This window comes from Rhineura floridana, chromosome 5 (assembly GCF_030035675.1).
Source record: "Rhineura floridana isolate rRhiFlo1 chromosome 5, rRhiFlo1.hap2, whole genome shotgun sequence".
NCBI classification, from domain to species: Eukaryota; Metazoa; Chordata; class Lepidosauria; order Squamata; family Rhineuridae; genus Rhineura; species Rhineura floridana.
Window position 1 is genome coordinate 183,972,385 of NC_084484.1, and position 14,379 is coordinate 183,986,763.

At 46.7% G+C, this 14,379-nt stretch overlaps 1 protein-coding gene across 2 annotated transcripts in view; it reads left to right on the forward strand.

Moving 5' to 3' along the window:
• CHRDL2 (chordin like 2) overlaps positions 1 to 14,379 on the forward strand; it is a 58,211-nt gene that overhangs the window by 7,271 nt on the left and 36,561 nt on the right. The window contains exon 1 of one of the 2 annotated variants that reach the window (XM_061629652.1): positions 9,247 to 9,301. The exons of the other annotated variant lie outside the window; for it this stretch is intronic. Within the exon in view, the coding sequence (XP_061485636.1) occupies positions 9,268 to 9,301 (34 nt within the window). The 5' untranslated portion in view covers positions 9,247 to 9,267. Of the gene's footprint in view, positions 1 to 9,246; positions 9,302 to 14,379 lie in introns of those variants that run through there. 2 annotated transcript variants of the gene reach the window in all.

Genomic DNA, 14,379 nt, shown 5'->3' on the forward strand with positions numbered 1-14,379 from the left:
AACCAATTCTAGTTTTGTCCCTGTCGTGCTCTGTCTATAAAGGCAATGCTGAGATGGAGGAGGAATAAGCCGAGAGGCAGTTCCACCCCCTGGGCTGTGAGAACGCAGGCGGGTGAGGATTGGCTGAGGGCAGAGGCGATTGGGGCAGGGCCCCACGTGTCCTAATGGAGCAGCCTCCACTGAATCTCACTGATTTCCCAGCTGGTCTGCTATGAAGAGTTAAGTCCAAGGGGCTGTGTTTGCACCTGTAGCTGGTATTATTTATTAATTATTATTATTTATTTATTTGAAGGCTAGGACTGGGGAGGGCAGCTGTGAGAGAACTAGAAAAGGTCCTCAAATGCAAAGATGTATCACTGAACACCAAAGACAGGATCATTCAGACCATGGTATTCCCTATCTCTATGTATGGATGTGAAAGTTGGACAGTGAAAAAAGCGGATAAGAGAAAAATCACCTCATTTGAAATGTGGTGTTGGAGGAGAGCTTTGCGCATACCATAGACTGCGGAAAAGACCAATAATTGGGTGTTAGAACAAATTAAACCAGAACTATCACTAGAAGCTAAAATGATGAAACTGAGGTTATCATACTTTGGACACATAATGAGAAGACATGATTCATTAGAAAAGATAATGATGCTGGGGAAAACAGAAGGGAGTAGAAAAAGAGGAAGGCCAAACAAGAGATGGATTGATTCCATAAAGGAAGCCACAGACCTGAACTAACAAGATCTGAACAGGATGGTCCATGACAGATGCTCTTGGAGGTCACTGATTCGTAGTCGACTTGAAGGCACATAACAACAACAACAATTTTATTTATTACATTTATACCCCGCCTTTCTTTTCATGATAGAAACTCAAGGCAGCTTACATATGGTTCCCAGGCTGTTTCCCATCCAGGCACTGACCAGACCTGACCCTGCTTAGGGAGCTGGCCGTATGTGCCTTCAGACCATAGCCTGGGACCTATGGTAGTTAGACTGGCAACCATTGGGTCAGTCTGCACGGCCAAACCACGTGAGTAAGGGGCTGAGTGGCTCTTCTTTATTTGCTTAATTGCTACCAGTCGTGTGCATAGCCAGCTATGGCTGACTGAGAGCCCCAGATTGTTACCTCATCTTTCCTGCTCTGGGAGGAGGAAGGGAGGTTGTAGAAATCATGAATGGAGCACTGTCTGTGGGAAGTTTCTGCAGATTCCCCTGCCTTCCGAATCCAGTGCTGAAGATCGGAGTGACCACTGCATGGCTTAAATCGCAGCCAAAGCGGACAGTCTGTCTCATTGATTTCTGCCACTATTGTCGCCAGTCCCCTACTGAAACTGGGAATGGTAGCTAACCCACATATATATATTGTTGTGAGTTTGGGGGTTGGAATGGATGATCCCTGTGAGTCCCCTTCCAGCCTCTGATTTGGAATCCTGTGCCTTGTGGTGAGGGGCTGGCTCTGCTGGAGTTTCTTTTGTTAAGCTAATAGAGTGGCCAGACGGGTTAATGGGTCTATCAGGTGCCCATCAGCTTGTGAATGGGCCAGGGAGACCCTTTTGTTATTGAAACTCTTCAGGAGAGCCTCCCCCCCCTCCTGGGGCTGAGGAGAGGCTTCTGTAGTTTGTTGTGTCTGAGAAAGGCTGGGGACTGGAGGCAGGCAGAGAGGCTGGCTCTCTGCACGATGTCTTTGGGATGCCTCCTGTAACCCTGATGGAAAAGCTGGATATTGGACTGCTGATGCCTTGAACCCCTCCATCCTAAGCTCAGGTTGGAATGTGTATAAATAAACAAACCATATTTCATAAAGACACCACAGTCTCCGCTGACCTTCTTCCCAAAGGAAACCAAACCCTGGATGAACGCAGAAACCCCTGAGATCTCACCGCTTGGAGGTTGGGGAGGCACACAACAATATTATTTAATGAAATGGGTTACAGCTGGCCAATGGAAGGGCCCCCACCTGTCTGCCCTCCTCCTGTTTCAAGGCCCTAAGCCACTGGGTGACTCTCTGCACTAGGTTGGGACTGAGCCAAGGGCAGCTTTTATGAGACTTTAATAGCCGAGTCTTCTCAGCAAGCCTTTGCTATGGCTGCAACCGTTTACACAAGTTCCCCAGGCCTGCACCACCACCAGTGACCCATCAAGCTGAATGCAGCTAATCCTCCCCCCCATATTATGGGGCTGCCAAGACGGTGCTTGGCAAGCTGTCTGTTTTTTTTTAGTCCTGGGATGATTTATTGAGCCCTCAGTGGTGTGGGGTGTGTTTGCCTTGACAGGTTGCAAGCACACAGGCCTGATTTTAAGCCAGCCATGTGCTGCAGGGGTGTACTTGGTACCTCACCTTTGCCCGAAGTGTCAGGCCTGGTCTACACCTACGCTGGAATGGAATCTGCAGTGGTAAAGCTGACAGCACCACTTCAGGATGCAGGCGCCTGTGTGTGCCATTTTAGAATGCTGCCCCATGTGAAGAAAGTCTCTGCAAGTCAACACCGGCACTCCAGGGATAAATGGCCTACTTGGTCAGCGGCTGCTTCTTCTGTTTGCAGGGACGGAAATTGGGATTCCTGCATTGAACAGGGGGATGGACTCGATGGCCTTATAAGCCCCTTCCAACTCTACCATTCTAGGATTCTAGGACTGGGGTCACTCTAAGGTGGGGATGTGTGACTTGATCAAAATTCAGTGATCCTCAGCAAAACAGGAATCATTTCCCCTGGAACAAATCTGGGTCGATATGGTCCATTGCAGCCCTCCCCAACGTGGTGCCCTCCAAATGTTTTAGGCTACAATTCCCATCAGCCCCAGCATCATACAGTTGTGCTGGGGGGCGACGATGGGAGTTGCAGTCCAAAACATCTGGAGGGCACCAGGTTGGGGAAGGGTGGTCCACTGTAGCAGGAAGATGCTCAGCTCTAGGCGCCTGTGTGTGCCATTTTAGAATGCTGCCCCATGTGAAGAAAGTCTCTGCAAGTCAACACCGGCACTCCAGGGATAAATGGCCTACTTGGTCAGCGGCTGCTTCTTCCGTTTGCAGGGACGTTTTGTTCCTGCAAAAAGCGTCCAGAAGTGGGACAGTCCACTCTGCCATCTCAGAACTCTGCTGCTTCGTTTCCGCCCCATTCTCTTTGCGTGCATAGACCCAGGGCCGCATTCTGACTTTTGTGGGCCCTAGGCACTTTTGCCACCATAATAATATCAATATTAAAAAAATATTTTTGATATAACTTTAAATACTTCAACATTTTATATTTTTTCTGTTTTAGGCAAAATTTAATAGATTTCCGTGGGCCCTAAAAATTTCATTTTTTTCTGATGTGAGAAAAAAAAACATTTTCTTTGACCCTAAAAGTTCATTTTTTCCCTTCTGATTTTAAAAGAAGTTAAAACGTTTTCGTGGGCCCCTAAAAGTATTGTGGGCCCTAGGCAATGTGCCTGCTGTGTCTAATGGATAAGTCGGCCCTGCATAGACCGGGCCTGTTAAGCTGCAACTCAACACCAGCGCCGGACCACGGGGGAGTAGAGGCTTCCTTCGCTCGGCTCTGCCGGCTGAGCTGGCCTCCGACCGGCTGCTGCTGCCAGAGGGATGCAAGAGTCACTCCGTTGCCGCCAACCTCTGCCCACAAAATGTGGGTTATCCTTCCTAGCAGGGCCCAGCAGAAATCCCAGAAACATGGCTGTGGCAAGTTTGGGTGTGTTTGTGTACTGAAGCACCTAAGGTCCATTCCGGCTCCCACGAAAAAGACACCAAACCCCGGTTGCCGCCTACAAGTCCTCTTTTATTGGCTGTTTTACACAGTTTGGGGTCTGGCCCTTAGAGGTCCTGAGAGTCCCGTTCCCCTCACGGGTTCCCCTCCGCTGCCCTCTGGCAGCTCTAGCAAGTCCATGTTTTCCTGTCCCCTTCAGGGCAGGGAGTCCCTGCGACCCAGGCCAGCAGTCGCCCCGCCTTTCCCCACCTTCTGGCCTTCTTGTGGACTGCAACCTCTGCCCATCTGGTGGGACCTGCTCCTTCCTCCACAAGCGCTGCTCCTCTGTCAGTCCCTGGCCGTGCCCTCTACCGGCTCTCATAAAGCCCGGGGTTCTGCTCTGTTACTCTTCCGCCTCCCATGCCGGTGTGGAAAAGTTACTTTTTTGAACTACAACTCCCATCAGCCCAATCCAGTGACCATGCTGGCTGGGGCTGATGGGAGTTGTAGTTCAAAAAAAGTAACTTTTCCAAGCTCTGCTCTCTAAGCGAAAAGCGGGTTGGTGCAAAGATGAGCCAAGGGGAGCAGCCACCCCCTTCGCCTTCCTGAGGTGTTGTCTCCTCTCCTCTTCTTGCTCTTGCCTGAGTCTCTGAAGAAGAAGAGAGCCCCCTCCTTTGTCTTCCAGCCTGCTTTTATAATAGTTGGCCCTTGAGTAGACTCAGCTGTGTTTCTGCAAGGGCTAGGCTGACTGAGCATGTCAAAACTCCCTTGCCTTTGTCCGGCTCCAGTGGCTGAACAACAGCTTGCACCTGCTGATGGAGAAGGTAGAGGCAAGTCCGCAGCTGCCTGCCTGGCAAGGGTGTTCTGAGGCCAGGAAGGGACTGAACCAGCCTGGGATCTGCTAGATACTAAGCCAGTCTCACAGCCATCCGCAGTTGGCATCAGGCCGCATTGTCCTGCCCCCAGCTTCCATAGCTCACTGATATAGAGCATTTGGCTTTGTGTATAGAAGATCCCAGGTTCAACCTTGACATCTCTGGTCTGATATCCTGGAGAGCTTCTGCCAGTCAGTGTAGGCAATACTAAGCTAGATGGAGCAATGGACTGAAATTGTGTAATGCTGCGTCTTGTGTTCTGCTGTGGTCGCCGTGTGTGGCCAGGCTGTGGGGGTGGCTCCATCACTCCATAAAGCCCTGCCAGTGGATCTGGGTGTTTGGATTGCAGTTGTAGAATCTACATTATATGGTGCGAGACATCGATGGAAAGGGAGGTTGGGAATCGATGAGCAAAGAGCATAGAATAAAAGTCAGTGCACCGTACACAAATTAGGTACTTCCTACCAGTGTGGATGTCTGTGGAGCAATGCCGGAGGCTAGAGGAAAGCCCTTGCTTCCGGAACGTGAACTCTGGAACTCTCATAGGCCTAGGAAATCCTTGCAAAACAGAACAGGTGAACATTTCCTTGTTGCTCAACTGCTCCTCAGGGAAGTCAGAGCATTAAATCAAGGCAAAGTGCAATTTTTCATAAATTCCAAATCTGGGGAGGGGAGAATCTTAACATTCAGATTCAACTTCTCACCTCAAATGTCACCTTTGAAGTTCAACACTGTGGGATACTTTTACAATAAAATAAAAAACCAGAGGCCTCTGAACCCACAGAGCGTGCATGCAGTCCTTTTTGTAAAATGTGGAAATTCTGATTATCAGAATTCTGGATACAGAACAGCTGGTCAGCAGAATTTCCACTTTTAAAAAAAGATTTCAGCTTTCAGGAAAAAATTGCTACACGAGCACACCTGCTGGGATGAAGGGCAAGATATAAATCAAATAAGAAATAAATAAATAGTGGTTGGACTGGAGTGAGAATTAGGTTTGTGTGCATGATACTCTTTCCAGAGAAGGAACTGCGTTGGCCCATTTGTGTGCACAGATAGCCCTTGACTGGACTGGGTCAGGAGTCTTGCTGATGAATTTTATGGAAGTAATGCTTACTGAGGGGAGGGTGTTTGGAGTACAGAAAAAGTCTTAAGCGGTTGGGGCTTTTTAGTTTGTAACAAAGATGACAATGCTGTGGTGGGGAGGAAGAGGAATGATAAGAGGTGTATAAAATTATGCAAGGTGTAGAGAAAGGTGATACACAGGAATTTTCTCCCTCTGTTAGAATGCTAGAACTCAATGTTGCCCAGCAAAAAACAATTCACAATAGATGCAGGATGGTGGGGGTGGGGGACTTAAAATGTGCATTTCAAGGTCAACCTACCCAATTTGCACTTTCTGAAACAATGCATGAACTGCAGGCAATCACCCTTCGAAATTAACGTGTCTCTGAATGTTGCAATGCACTTCTCCAGCCAAGTGTACAAAAATGCATATGTTTTTATAAACCGTGCATTTAAAAATTCATATATTAGTGAAAATAACAAACAAAAATGTTTTATATTAGGGAAAGCTGCTTTGCCAAAATATGTGTTTTAGGTGAAATTGCACACAGATCTGTATATATTAGGAGACATTTTTACTACAAGACTGAGGAATTTTGATGAGGAGTTTGTTTTCTTAAAATTGCAAACTGATGCGGAAATGTGGAGCTGAATTTAATATATGGAAAAAAGAGAGAGAAATGGAGAGAGCCCAAAACTGACAGATTTGCCCATCCCTAACTGTGCATGAGAACATCAGCGGAGCCTGCTGGATCAGTCCAGTGGCCCATGTAGTCCAGCATCCTGTTCTGTCAGTGGCCAACCAGATGCCTATTATGGGAAGCCTGCAAGTGGGACTGGAGTGCAAAGAGGTTTCCAGCAACTGGTATTTGGAAGCCTCCGCCTTGGAGGCAGAGCATAGCCATCGTTCCTAGTAGCCATTGGTAGCCTTTTCCTCCACGAGCTTCAGATCTCAGTGAAAGTTTCGGATCTCAGTGAAATGGAAAGGGCAGCCAATGTGGCAGTACCTTTTTTTAACCAGGAGGAGATGGGGACACACACACACAGCTGTTGGACCTGCTGATGTACTGCAGCCATCACCAACATGGAGCCCTCTGGGGGTTTGGACTACAAGTCCTGGCAGCCCTCGCACGGCTGTGCTGGCTGGGGCTGATGGGAACTGTAGTTCAAAACACACGCAGGGTGTCAGGTTGGTGAAGGCTCATGTACTCGCTGTCCATTCATGAGCACCAAACGCATTTTGAGAGAGCCTGAGCATCTAGCCAGAGTGACTTTAATGCAATGTTTTTGTAACGCAGCATCAGCTATTGCTGTGCCAATGTTACGATTCAGACCAACAGTCTGTCTAGCCCAGTGCACTCTCTCCATTAGATTTCTGGGGTGGGGGGTGGCAGGGCAGGAATACAACAGCAATTTGTGAGATTTTTTTTAGCATCTCATATTTCTCAAAATTAAGCCCACGAGCCAACATGTTTTGAGACATAAAAAGCTCCTTCTGCTATCTGCTCCTTTACAGCCTCCCACACATGCATGGGGGGGGGTTGTGAAGTTCTGGAAGTCTGTGGAGGCCTAAAAGAATCATATTAGTGCCTCTCATGGGGCTGGTTGGGGCAATGCAATCTCCAACACCTCACCGGCATCCCGGTTTGTTCTGCCTCTCTAAGCACTTGAAGAGCCTAAGAACACCAGAGGAGCCTGACTGGAGGAGGCCAGGCTGATCTGACAGTGGCCGACACCAGGTGATTCTTGAGAAGCCCACAAGGGCACGAATCTTCTCCCCACGCGCGTTTCCTAGGAGCTGCAACTCAGAGGCAAACAGTGTAGGCAGAACGTGGCTAGCAGCCTCCTCCTCCTCCACAAAGGTGTCTGACTTTCTTTTATATACGGCGTGGGACCACAATACTTGCTGGAGCGCCTCTCTCGATATGAACCTGCCCATACACTACGGTCAACATCAAAGGCCCTCCTCCGAGTTCCGATTCATAGGGAAGCTCGGAGGATGGTAACAAGAAGTAGGGCCTTTTCCGTGGTGGCCCCCGAACTCTGGAATAGTTTCCCCGATGAGGTGTGCTTGGCGACGACGTTATTATCTTTTCGGCACCAAGTCAAAACCTTCCTCTTTGCCCAGGCATTAATTTAATTTAATGTTAATTTTTAAATATTATTTATTTTATTATTTATTTAGTTGCATTTCTAAACCGCCCTATAGCTAGCAGCTCCCAGGGCGGTGTACAACATGATAAAACCACAATATTTAAAATACAGCAAGTGTGTATTGCGCAAACAATATAAAACATTATATAAACAAAGTAAAAGAAAACTAGAAATAAAATAAGTAAGATTAAAAGCATAAAATACATTAAAATGCCTGGGTGAAGAGGTGGGTTTTTACCTGGCGCCAGAAAGATAAATATGTTTTAATTGTTGTGAGATTTATGGTGTGATTGTAAATTTGTTTTTTAGATTTATTATATACATGTTCCTTGCACTGAACTCATAAGATTTTATTGTGTATATTTATATTTTTCTGTTGTACACCGCCCAGAGAGCTATGCTAGTCGGGCGGTATAGAAATTCAATAAATAAAATAAATAAAGCCATCCAGGTTGGTGGCCATCACTGCACCTCGAAGGAGCGGATGCCAGCATTGAGCTATGCACTCTGTGAAGAAGGACTTCTCTTATGGCTGTCCTGAATCTCCTGACATCCAGTTTCATTGGATGGCCCCTGAGTTCTAGTATTTAAAACGTGATGTGGATGTGCAGGAGACTTTTAAGGGACAGACATCAGGGCTTCCCAAAATCTCCCCGCGCCATATGTGATCGCTGTCAAGAGCCAATGGAGCCCTTCTGATCTGCCCCCTGCTGCCCCCAATGGAGCTGTCACACTGGGGTGCAGAATGAAAGGTCACAAGGCTATTGTGCTCTCTTAGCTGCCGGGGCTCACCCAACAGCCCATTGGATCTCCATGACTTTTCATCATCATCATCATCATCATCATCTTGATTTGGATTCCTGTTTTGAGCAGGGGGTTGGACTTGATGGCCTTATAGGCCCCTTCCAACTCTACTATTCTCTGATTCTATTATAAATGATGATGATGATAATTTTTTGTCCTGCCCTATGAAAGCTTCTAGGTTAGACTTAAGCTTTGGCTAGGATACAGTAAGTATCAATCTTGCCTGAGGATTTCCCCCCACAGGTTGGTGCTTAAAGGCTTCTGCTCCTGCCCTCTTTCTAGGGTCCCTACAGTCCAGCATCTTTATAAGAAAGCTGCTGGGTTTGTATCAGCTGAAGCTACCAAACAGACATCAAGGGTGGTCTTCCCCCTGCCCCACGCACACAGTGTGTTCTAGTAGTCTAGTTTGGCTTTTAACAAAGGCTGAAACTACTGGGGTTTGCTGTTACGCGTGACAGATCTCAACCTACTTGCAAGGTATTCCGGAAAGGTATTGCTGGTCATTATCTCCAATGCAAACTTATCAATTTTGTTCTGCTACGGGGTGGAGTGTGTGCCACCATAATAAAAGCACAACCTCCTCATAGACTCCCAATGTTTTTCAGTATTATCTCTGGCTGCTTCACAGACATTAATCACGTTTGTTTTTTAGAGTTGGAAGCAGATCAGGGGCTCGGTGAAAGCGAGTGGAGTGTAGATGAATTATTTCAGCCAACCTGCCAAGCCAACAGGTACAGAGGTCTCTCTTAGTTTTCTTTATAAAGCTGCGTTGTGCACAGGGGCTTGTATTTCATCACTCTTTCAATGAACGATGGCAAGGGTTGCAAGCAGCATGAATCCCCCCAGACATTACTCATTTACAAAGCTGTGGATTGGCAGTTGTTATTACCACCCCTGCCATGGTTTCCAGCCATGCACGGATAAACACAGCCCACACTTACCGAGTTGCTTGCTCCCAAATGATTTTGTACAGCACAAGTTTGGCAAAGAGGGATCTTTTGATCGGTTGGCAATCGTCTGGTGGGGTCGATGTGAGCGACTGGTGGGAAAGCCATGACAGGCTCACAGAGGACACAAACATAATCTCCTCCCAGTCCTTTAAAAGAAAACGCTTGCATGGACCCAGCATCAGACTTTGTTTTCATGGGGGATTTGTAATGGCTGCAGAATAATGAAGCCATTGATGATGTTGGAAGTGGGGCAAGAGTAACTCCTGTTTTGTTCTTTTGTTTGTGCTCCAGAAGGAAGATAGAGCGAGGGTCCTCCAGATGGATAGGCTTGATTACCTTTACCTGTGATGCTCTGACTGACTTCCTTCTGTCGCTAGACTGTGACATCTTTAGGGAAGCTTGCCTGCCCCTCCTCCTTCCGCCCTTTCCATTCCTTTCTTCTCTGGCTGTCCGGGAGAGAGGAGACTTCCTTTGTTTCTGCTCTCTCCAAGCATGAGGCTAACTCCCGCACCTGGGCGTTACACCTCCAACTTAGCTAGTTAGTTAGAACTAGGTATGTTTTTCTGTCTACTATGTATTTCTATAAATAAAGTAGCTTTTCTTATTTTACTAAGTCTCCAGTCTAAGTGATGCTGTTGCAGGGTAAAAGCCTGCTTTCTTAGGCAAACGCGCGCACACGCTGGCACACTCACATTTTAAAATCTGCTGTTACTCTGCTTGCTGTGGTGCTGCTTTTAAACGAAATTAAGCAACACAACTACACACAGCGCAACAGATGATGCAGCATAAAGCTTGTTTCTTCGCTATAGGAGAAGATGGGCTTAATACAGAGGAAAGTATATCTCACTAAATGCTAGTTAACTCTACAACTGGGTCCAAATATTCTTCAGTTTCAATTTTACAGGTACCAGGCAGGAGCTAGCAATTTTGGGTGGGGGAGACCTTTTTTTGCTGAAACACTTTATTTAAACAATAGCAATATTCTTCTTTTATGTTGTCATTTCTTTGGATGCTGCTGTTTTATTTATCATTTGATTTATATCCCGTCCTTCCTCCCAGTAGGAGCCCAGGGTGGCAAACAAAAGCACTAAAACCACTTTAAAACATCCAAAAAAGAGACTTTAAAATACATTAAAACAAAACATCTTTAAAAACATTTTAAAAAATCTTTCAAGACATCTTAAAAAAAGAGAGGTTAAAAACATATTAAAAAGCAATTCCAGCATAGAGGCAGACTGTTTGAATGCCATCCCCCCCCCCCATTAACAGTGACATCACAATGCTACATAGCCAGCCAGATTGGTTCCATACCTGCCACGGAACTTACTGAAGGACAGAATTCTGGGGCACATTGTTCATGAACGTAGGGAGTTCATAGTTCAACAGTGAGGCCTGTTGGATCTCACTCTTGTCATTGCGAAGTAAGACTGTAACCTAACACACACCCAGTCCTCTCCTGCAACTGCACAAAACAGGGGAATAATGTTGAACATTTATTTTAGGGATGGGGGGGATTTGGTTTGGTGTGCATTTTAACATGAATCCACCTAATCCACATTTCCCGGGGGGGAGGGGATAAGCAAATGGAAACCCAGCTATCCTTTAAAAGTCACACTTCAATGTTGCAATGCAGTTTTCCACTATGTGTGCAAAAATATATGTATTAGCAAATGTTCTGTTCCTGGGCAAGGTCCTTGAATGAGTGCATTGGAGTGGTTCCACTCCTACTTGGCGGGCCGCCTCCAGAAGGTCGTGCTTGGGGAACATTGCTCGGCACCCTGGACTCTCCAGTATGGGGTTCCCCAGGGGTCAGTTCTGTCCCCCATGCTGTTCAACATCTACATGAAACTGTTGGGTGCGGTCATCCGGAGCTTTGGAGCGCGTTGCCATCAGTATGCTGATGACACGCAGCTCTGTTTCTCCTTTTCATCCTCTTCAGGTGAGGCTGTCAGTGTGCTGAACCAGTGCCTGGCTGCGACACTGGACTGGATGAGGGCTAATAAACTGAAGCTCAATCCAGACAAGACTGAGATGCTGCTAGTGGGTGGTTCTTCTGACCAGATGGTGGATGTCCAACCTGTCCTGGATGGGGTTGCACTCCCCCTGAAGGAGCAGGTTCGTAGCTTGGGGGTTCTCCGAGAATCGTCTCTGTCACTTGAGGCTCAGGTAGCCTCGGTGGTGTCATGGCCCCGTCAGAGGACTCCTCAGATGAGGACGACTCGGGAGTAACAGCAGCAGACCCAGGAGCAGCAGGAGACACGGAGGAGCCTCCTGAGAATCCAGCTCCTTCTGCCCCTCAGCTGCAGAGCACCCCAGGGACAGCAGAGGCCCTGCAGCCAGACACAGACAGTGAACAGGATACTCCCCCCTCACCTGCAGAACGTAGACAGCAGAAGGTCAGGCAGAAGAGAGGCAGGCCTGTCTCCTTAAGGCCCAAACGCTGAGGGCTCACACCTGCTGTCCATCCTGCTCTTTATAAGGCACACCTTGGCTGCAGCTTGTTGCTGACTGCAACGTCAGGTGTGGCTTTGTGTAGACCTAGTTTCCCTGCAGCATCTCTTTGACTGACCTCCTTGGCAATTGATCCCGGACCTCCACTGACCTCGCTTCTGGACTTCTGACTCGGCAAGTACGCTTCGGATAGGCCTGGCAGATTTACAACCCGACTGCTGGCTAAGGACTTTCATTCCCTGCCAAAGACCCAGGAATTTCCAGCCCCCCCCTGACACTGCTGATGCAGTGTAGAGCTGACAGGTGGCACGGAATGCCTTCTACCAACTTTAGTTGGTGGCCCAACTACGCCCCTATCTGGACAGGGATAACCTGGCTTCAGTTGTCCATGCTCTGGTAACCTCCAAATTAGATTACTGCAATGCACTCTATGTGGGGCTGCCTTTGAAGACGGTTTGGAAAATGCAGCTTGTGCAAAATGCAGCAGCCAGATTGGTAACAGGGACCAGACGGTCCAAACATATAAAACCGATTCTGGCCCGCTTGCATTGGCTGCCTGTATGTTTCCGAGCTCGATTCAAGATGCTGGTTTTAACCTATAAAGCCTTACACAGCTTGGGACCACAATACCTGATGGAACGCCTCTCCCAATACGAACCCACCCATACACTACGCTCAACATCCAAGGCCCTCCTCCGGGTGCCTACTCCAAGGGAAGCTTGGAGGGTGGCAACAAGGGAGAGGGCCCTCTCAGTGGTGGCCCCCAAATTATGGAATGATCTCTCTTACAAGGTGCGCCTGACACCAACACTGTTATCTTTTCGGCACCAGGTCAAGACTTTCCTCTTCTCCCAGGCATTTTAGCATGTGTTTTATAGTGTTTAAATTTTTTAATTGTGTTTTAAATTGTTTTTATAAGATCTGTTTTAAATGGTATTTGTTTTAATGTTTTTAGTTACTGTAAACCACCCAGAGAGCTTTGGCTATGGGGCGGTATACAAGTATAATAAAATGAATAAAGAAATAAATAAATTAGGGGAAAGTGTGCTGAAAAATGCATGTATGAGAGAAAATAGCATATAAAAAACTTGTATATTAAGGAGAAATGTGCTCTAAAAAACTGATGAATTTTCATGAAGCCTTTTGAAAGATAAAACAAAGAAACTGATGCACAAATATGATGAACTGAACTGAAGATTGTAAAAATGAGAAACTGAGAGGGACAAATTTGTCCATCAAATTGTATGGCACTTTCAAGTATTCACAATGCATCACAGGCAACAACAGTCTTTGCAATCTTGGGAAAGGACAGCTGCATTATCATAGAATCATAGAATCATGGATTCATAGAATAGTAGAGTTGGAAGGGGCCTATAAGGCCATCAAGTCCAACCCCCTGCTCTATGCAGGAATCCAAATCAAAGCATTCCCGAGAGATGGCGGTCCAGCTGCTTCTTGAATGCAGCTTCTGTTAAAATCAAGAATTCAAGTATGGTGTGGTCCACTTTCCCCCAGAGTTCCCATAACCGCCACTTCATCCACCAAATCATCTCTATTGATTAGAATCAAATCCAGGATAGCTTATCCTCTGGTTGCTTCCTCCACTTTCTGTAGGAGAAAGTTATCTCCAACACAAGTCAGAAATTTCTTGGAGGGGCCGTGTTTGGCAGAGTTTGTCTCCTAACAGATATTGGGATAATTGAAGTCCCCCATTACTACTACATCATGCCTCCTTGAAACATTAGCAATTTGCTTTTCAAAAGTTACATTCTCGTCTTCTCCTTGATTGGGTGGTCGGTAGTTGGACTCCAAGCACCACATTCCTTTTGTTACTTGCCCCATTAAATTTAATATAGATACTCTCAGTGGAGCTGCGAAGCTCATCTTCCTGAATTTCTGTGCAGGGATATATATTTTTAACATATAGCGCCACTCCACCTCCCTTTTTATTCCTTCTGTTCTTCTTGAACAAGTTATATCCTTCAATTGCTGTATTCCAGTCATGGGAGTCATCCCACCAAGTTTCAGTTATACCTATCAAGTTGTAATTACCCTCCTGTATTAAGAGTTCAAGTTCATCCTGCTTGTTTCCCATGCTCTGTGCATTAGTATACAGACATCGAAGACCATGTGATTTGTGGCTTGGCTTCCTTACTACATGTTTCTGAGGATTGTTATTGGGCCTTATTAGAGCCAATTGCTCTGTTCCCGTTACTGTGGACCAGCTCTGTTCAGTTAGAAGTCAAGAAACAGAATTACTCTGTTCGCATATTGTTTGAGGAAGTGCAAGCTGAATAGAATTTTCCCCTCACCCAGGGGTGCAGTCATCTGGAGTGGCAGGAGGTCTTGGACCCCTTACTTTTTTGGGAGCAAGGTCCCAGCAGGGTCTCTATGTATGAGCCAATCGG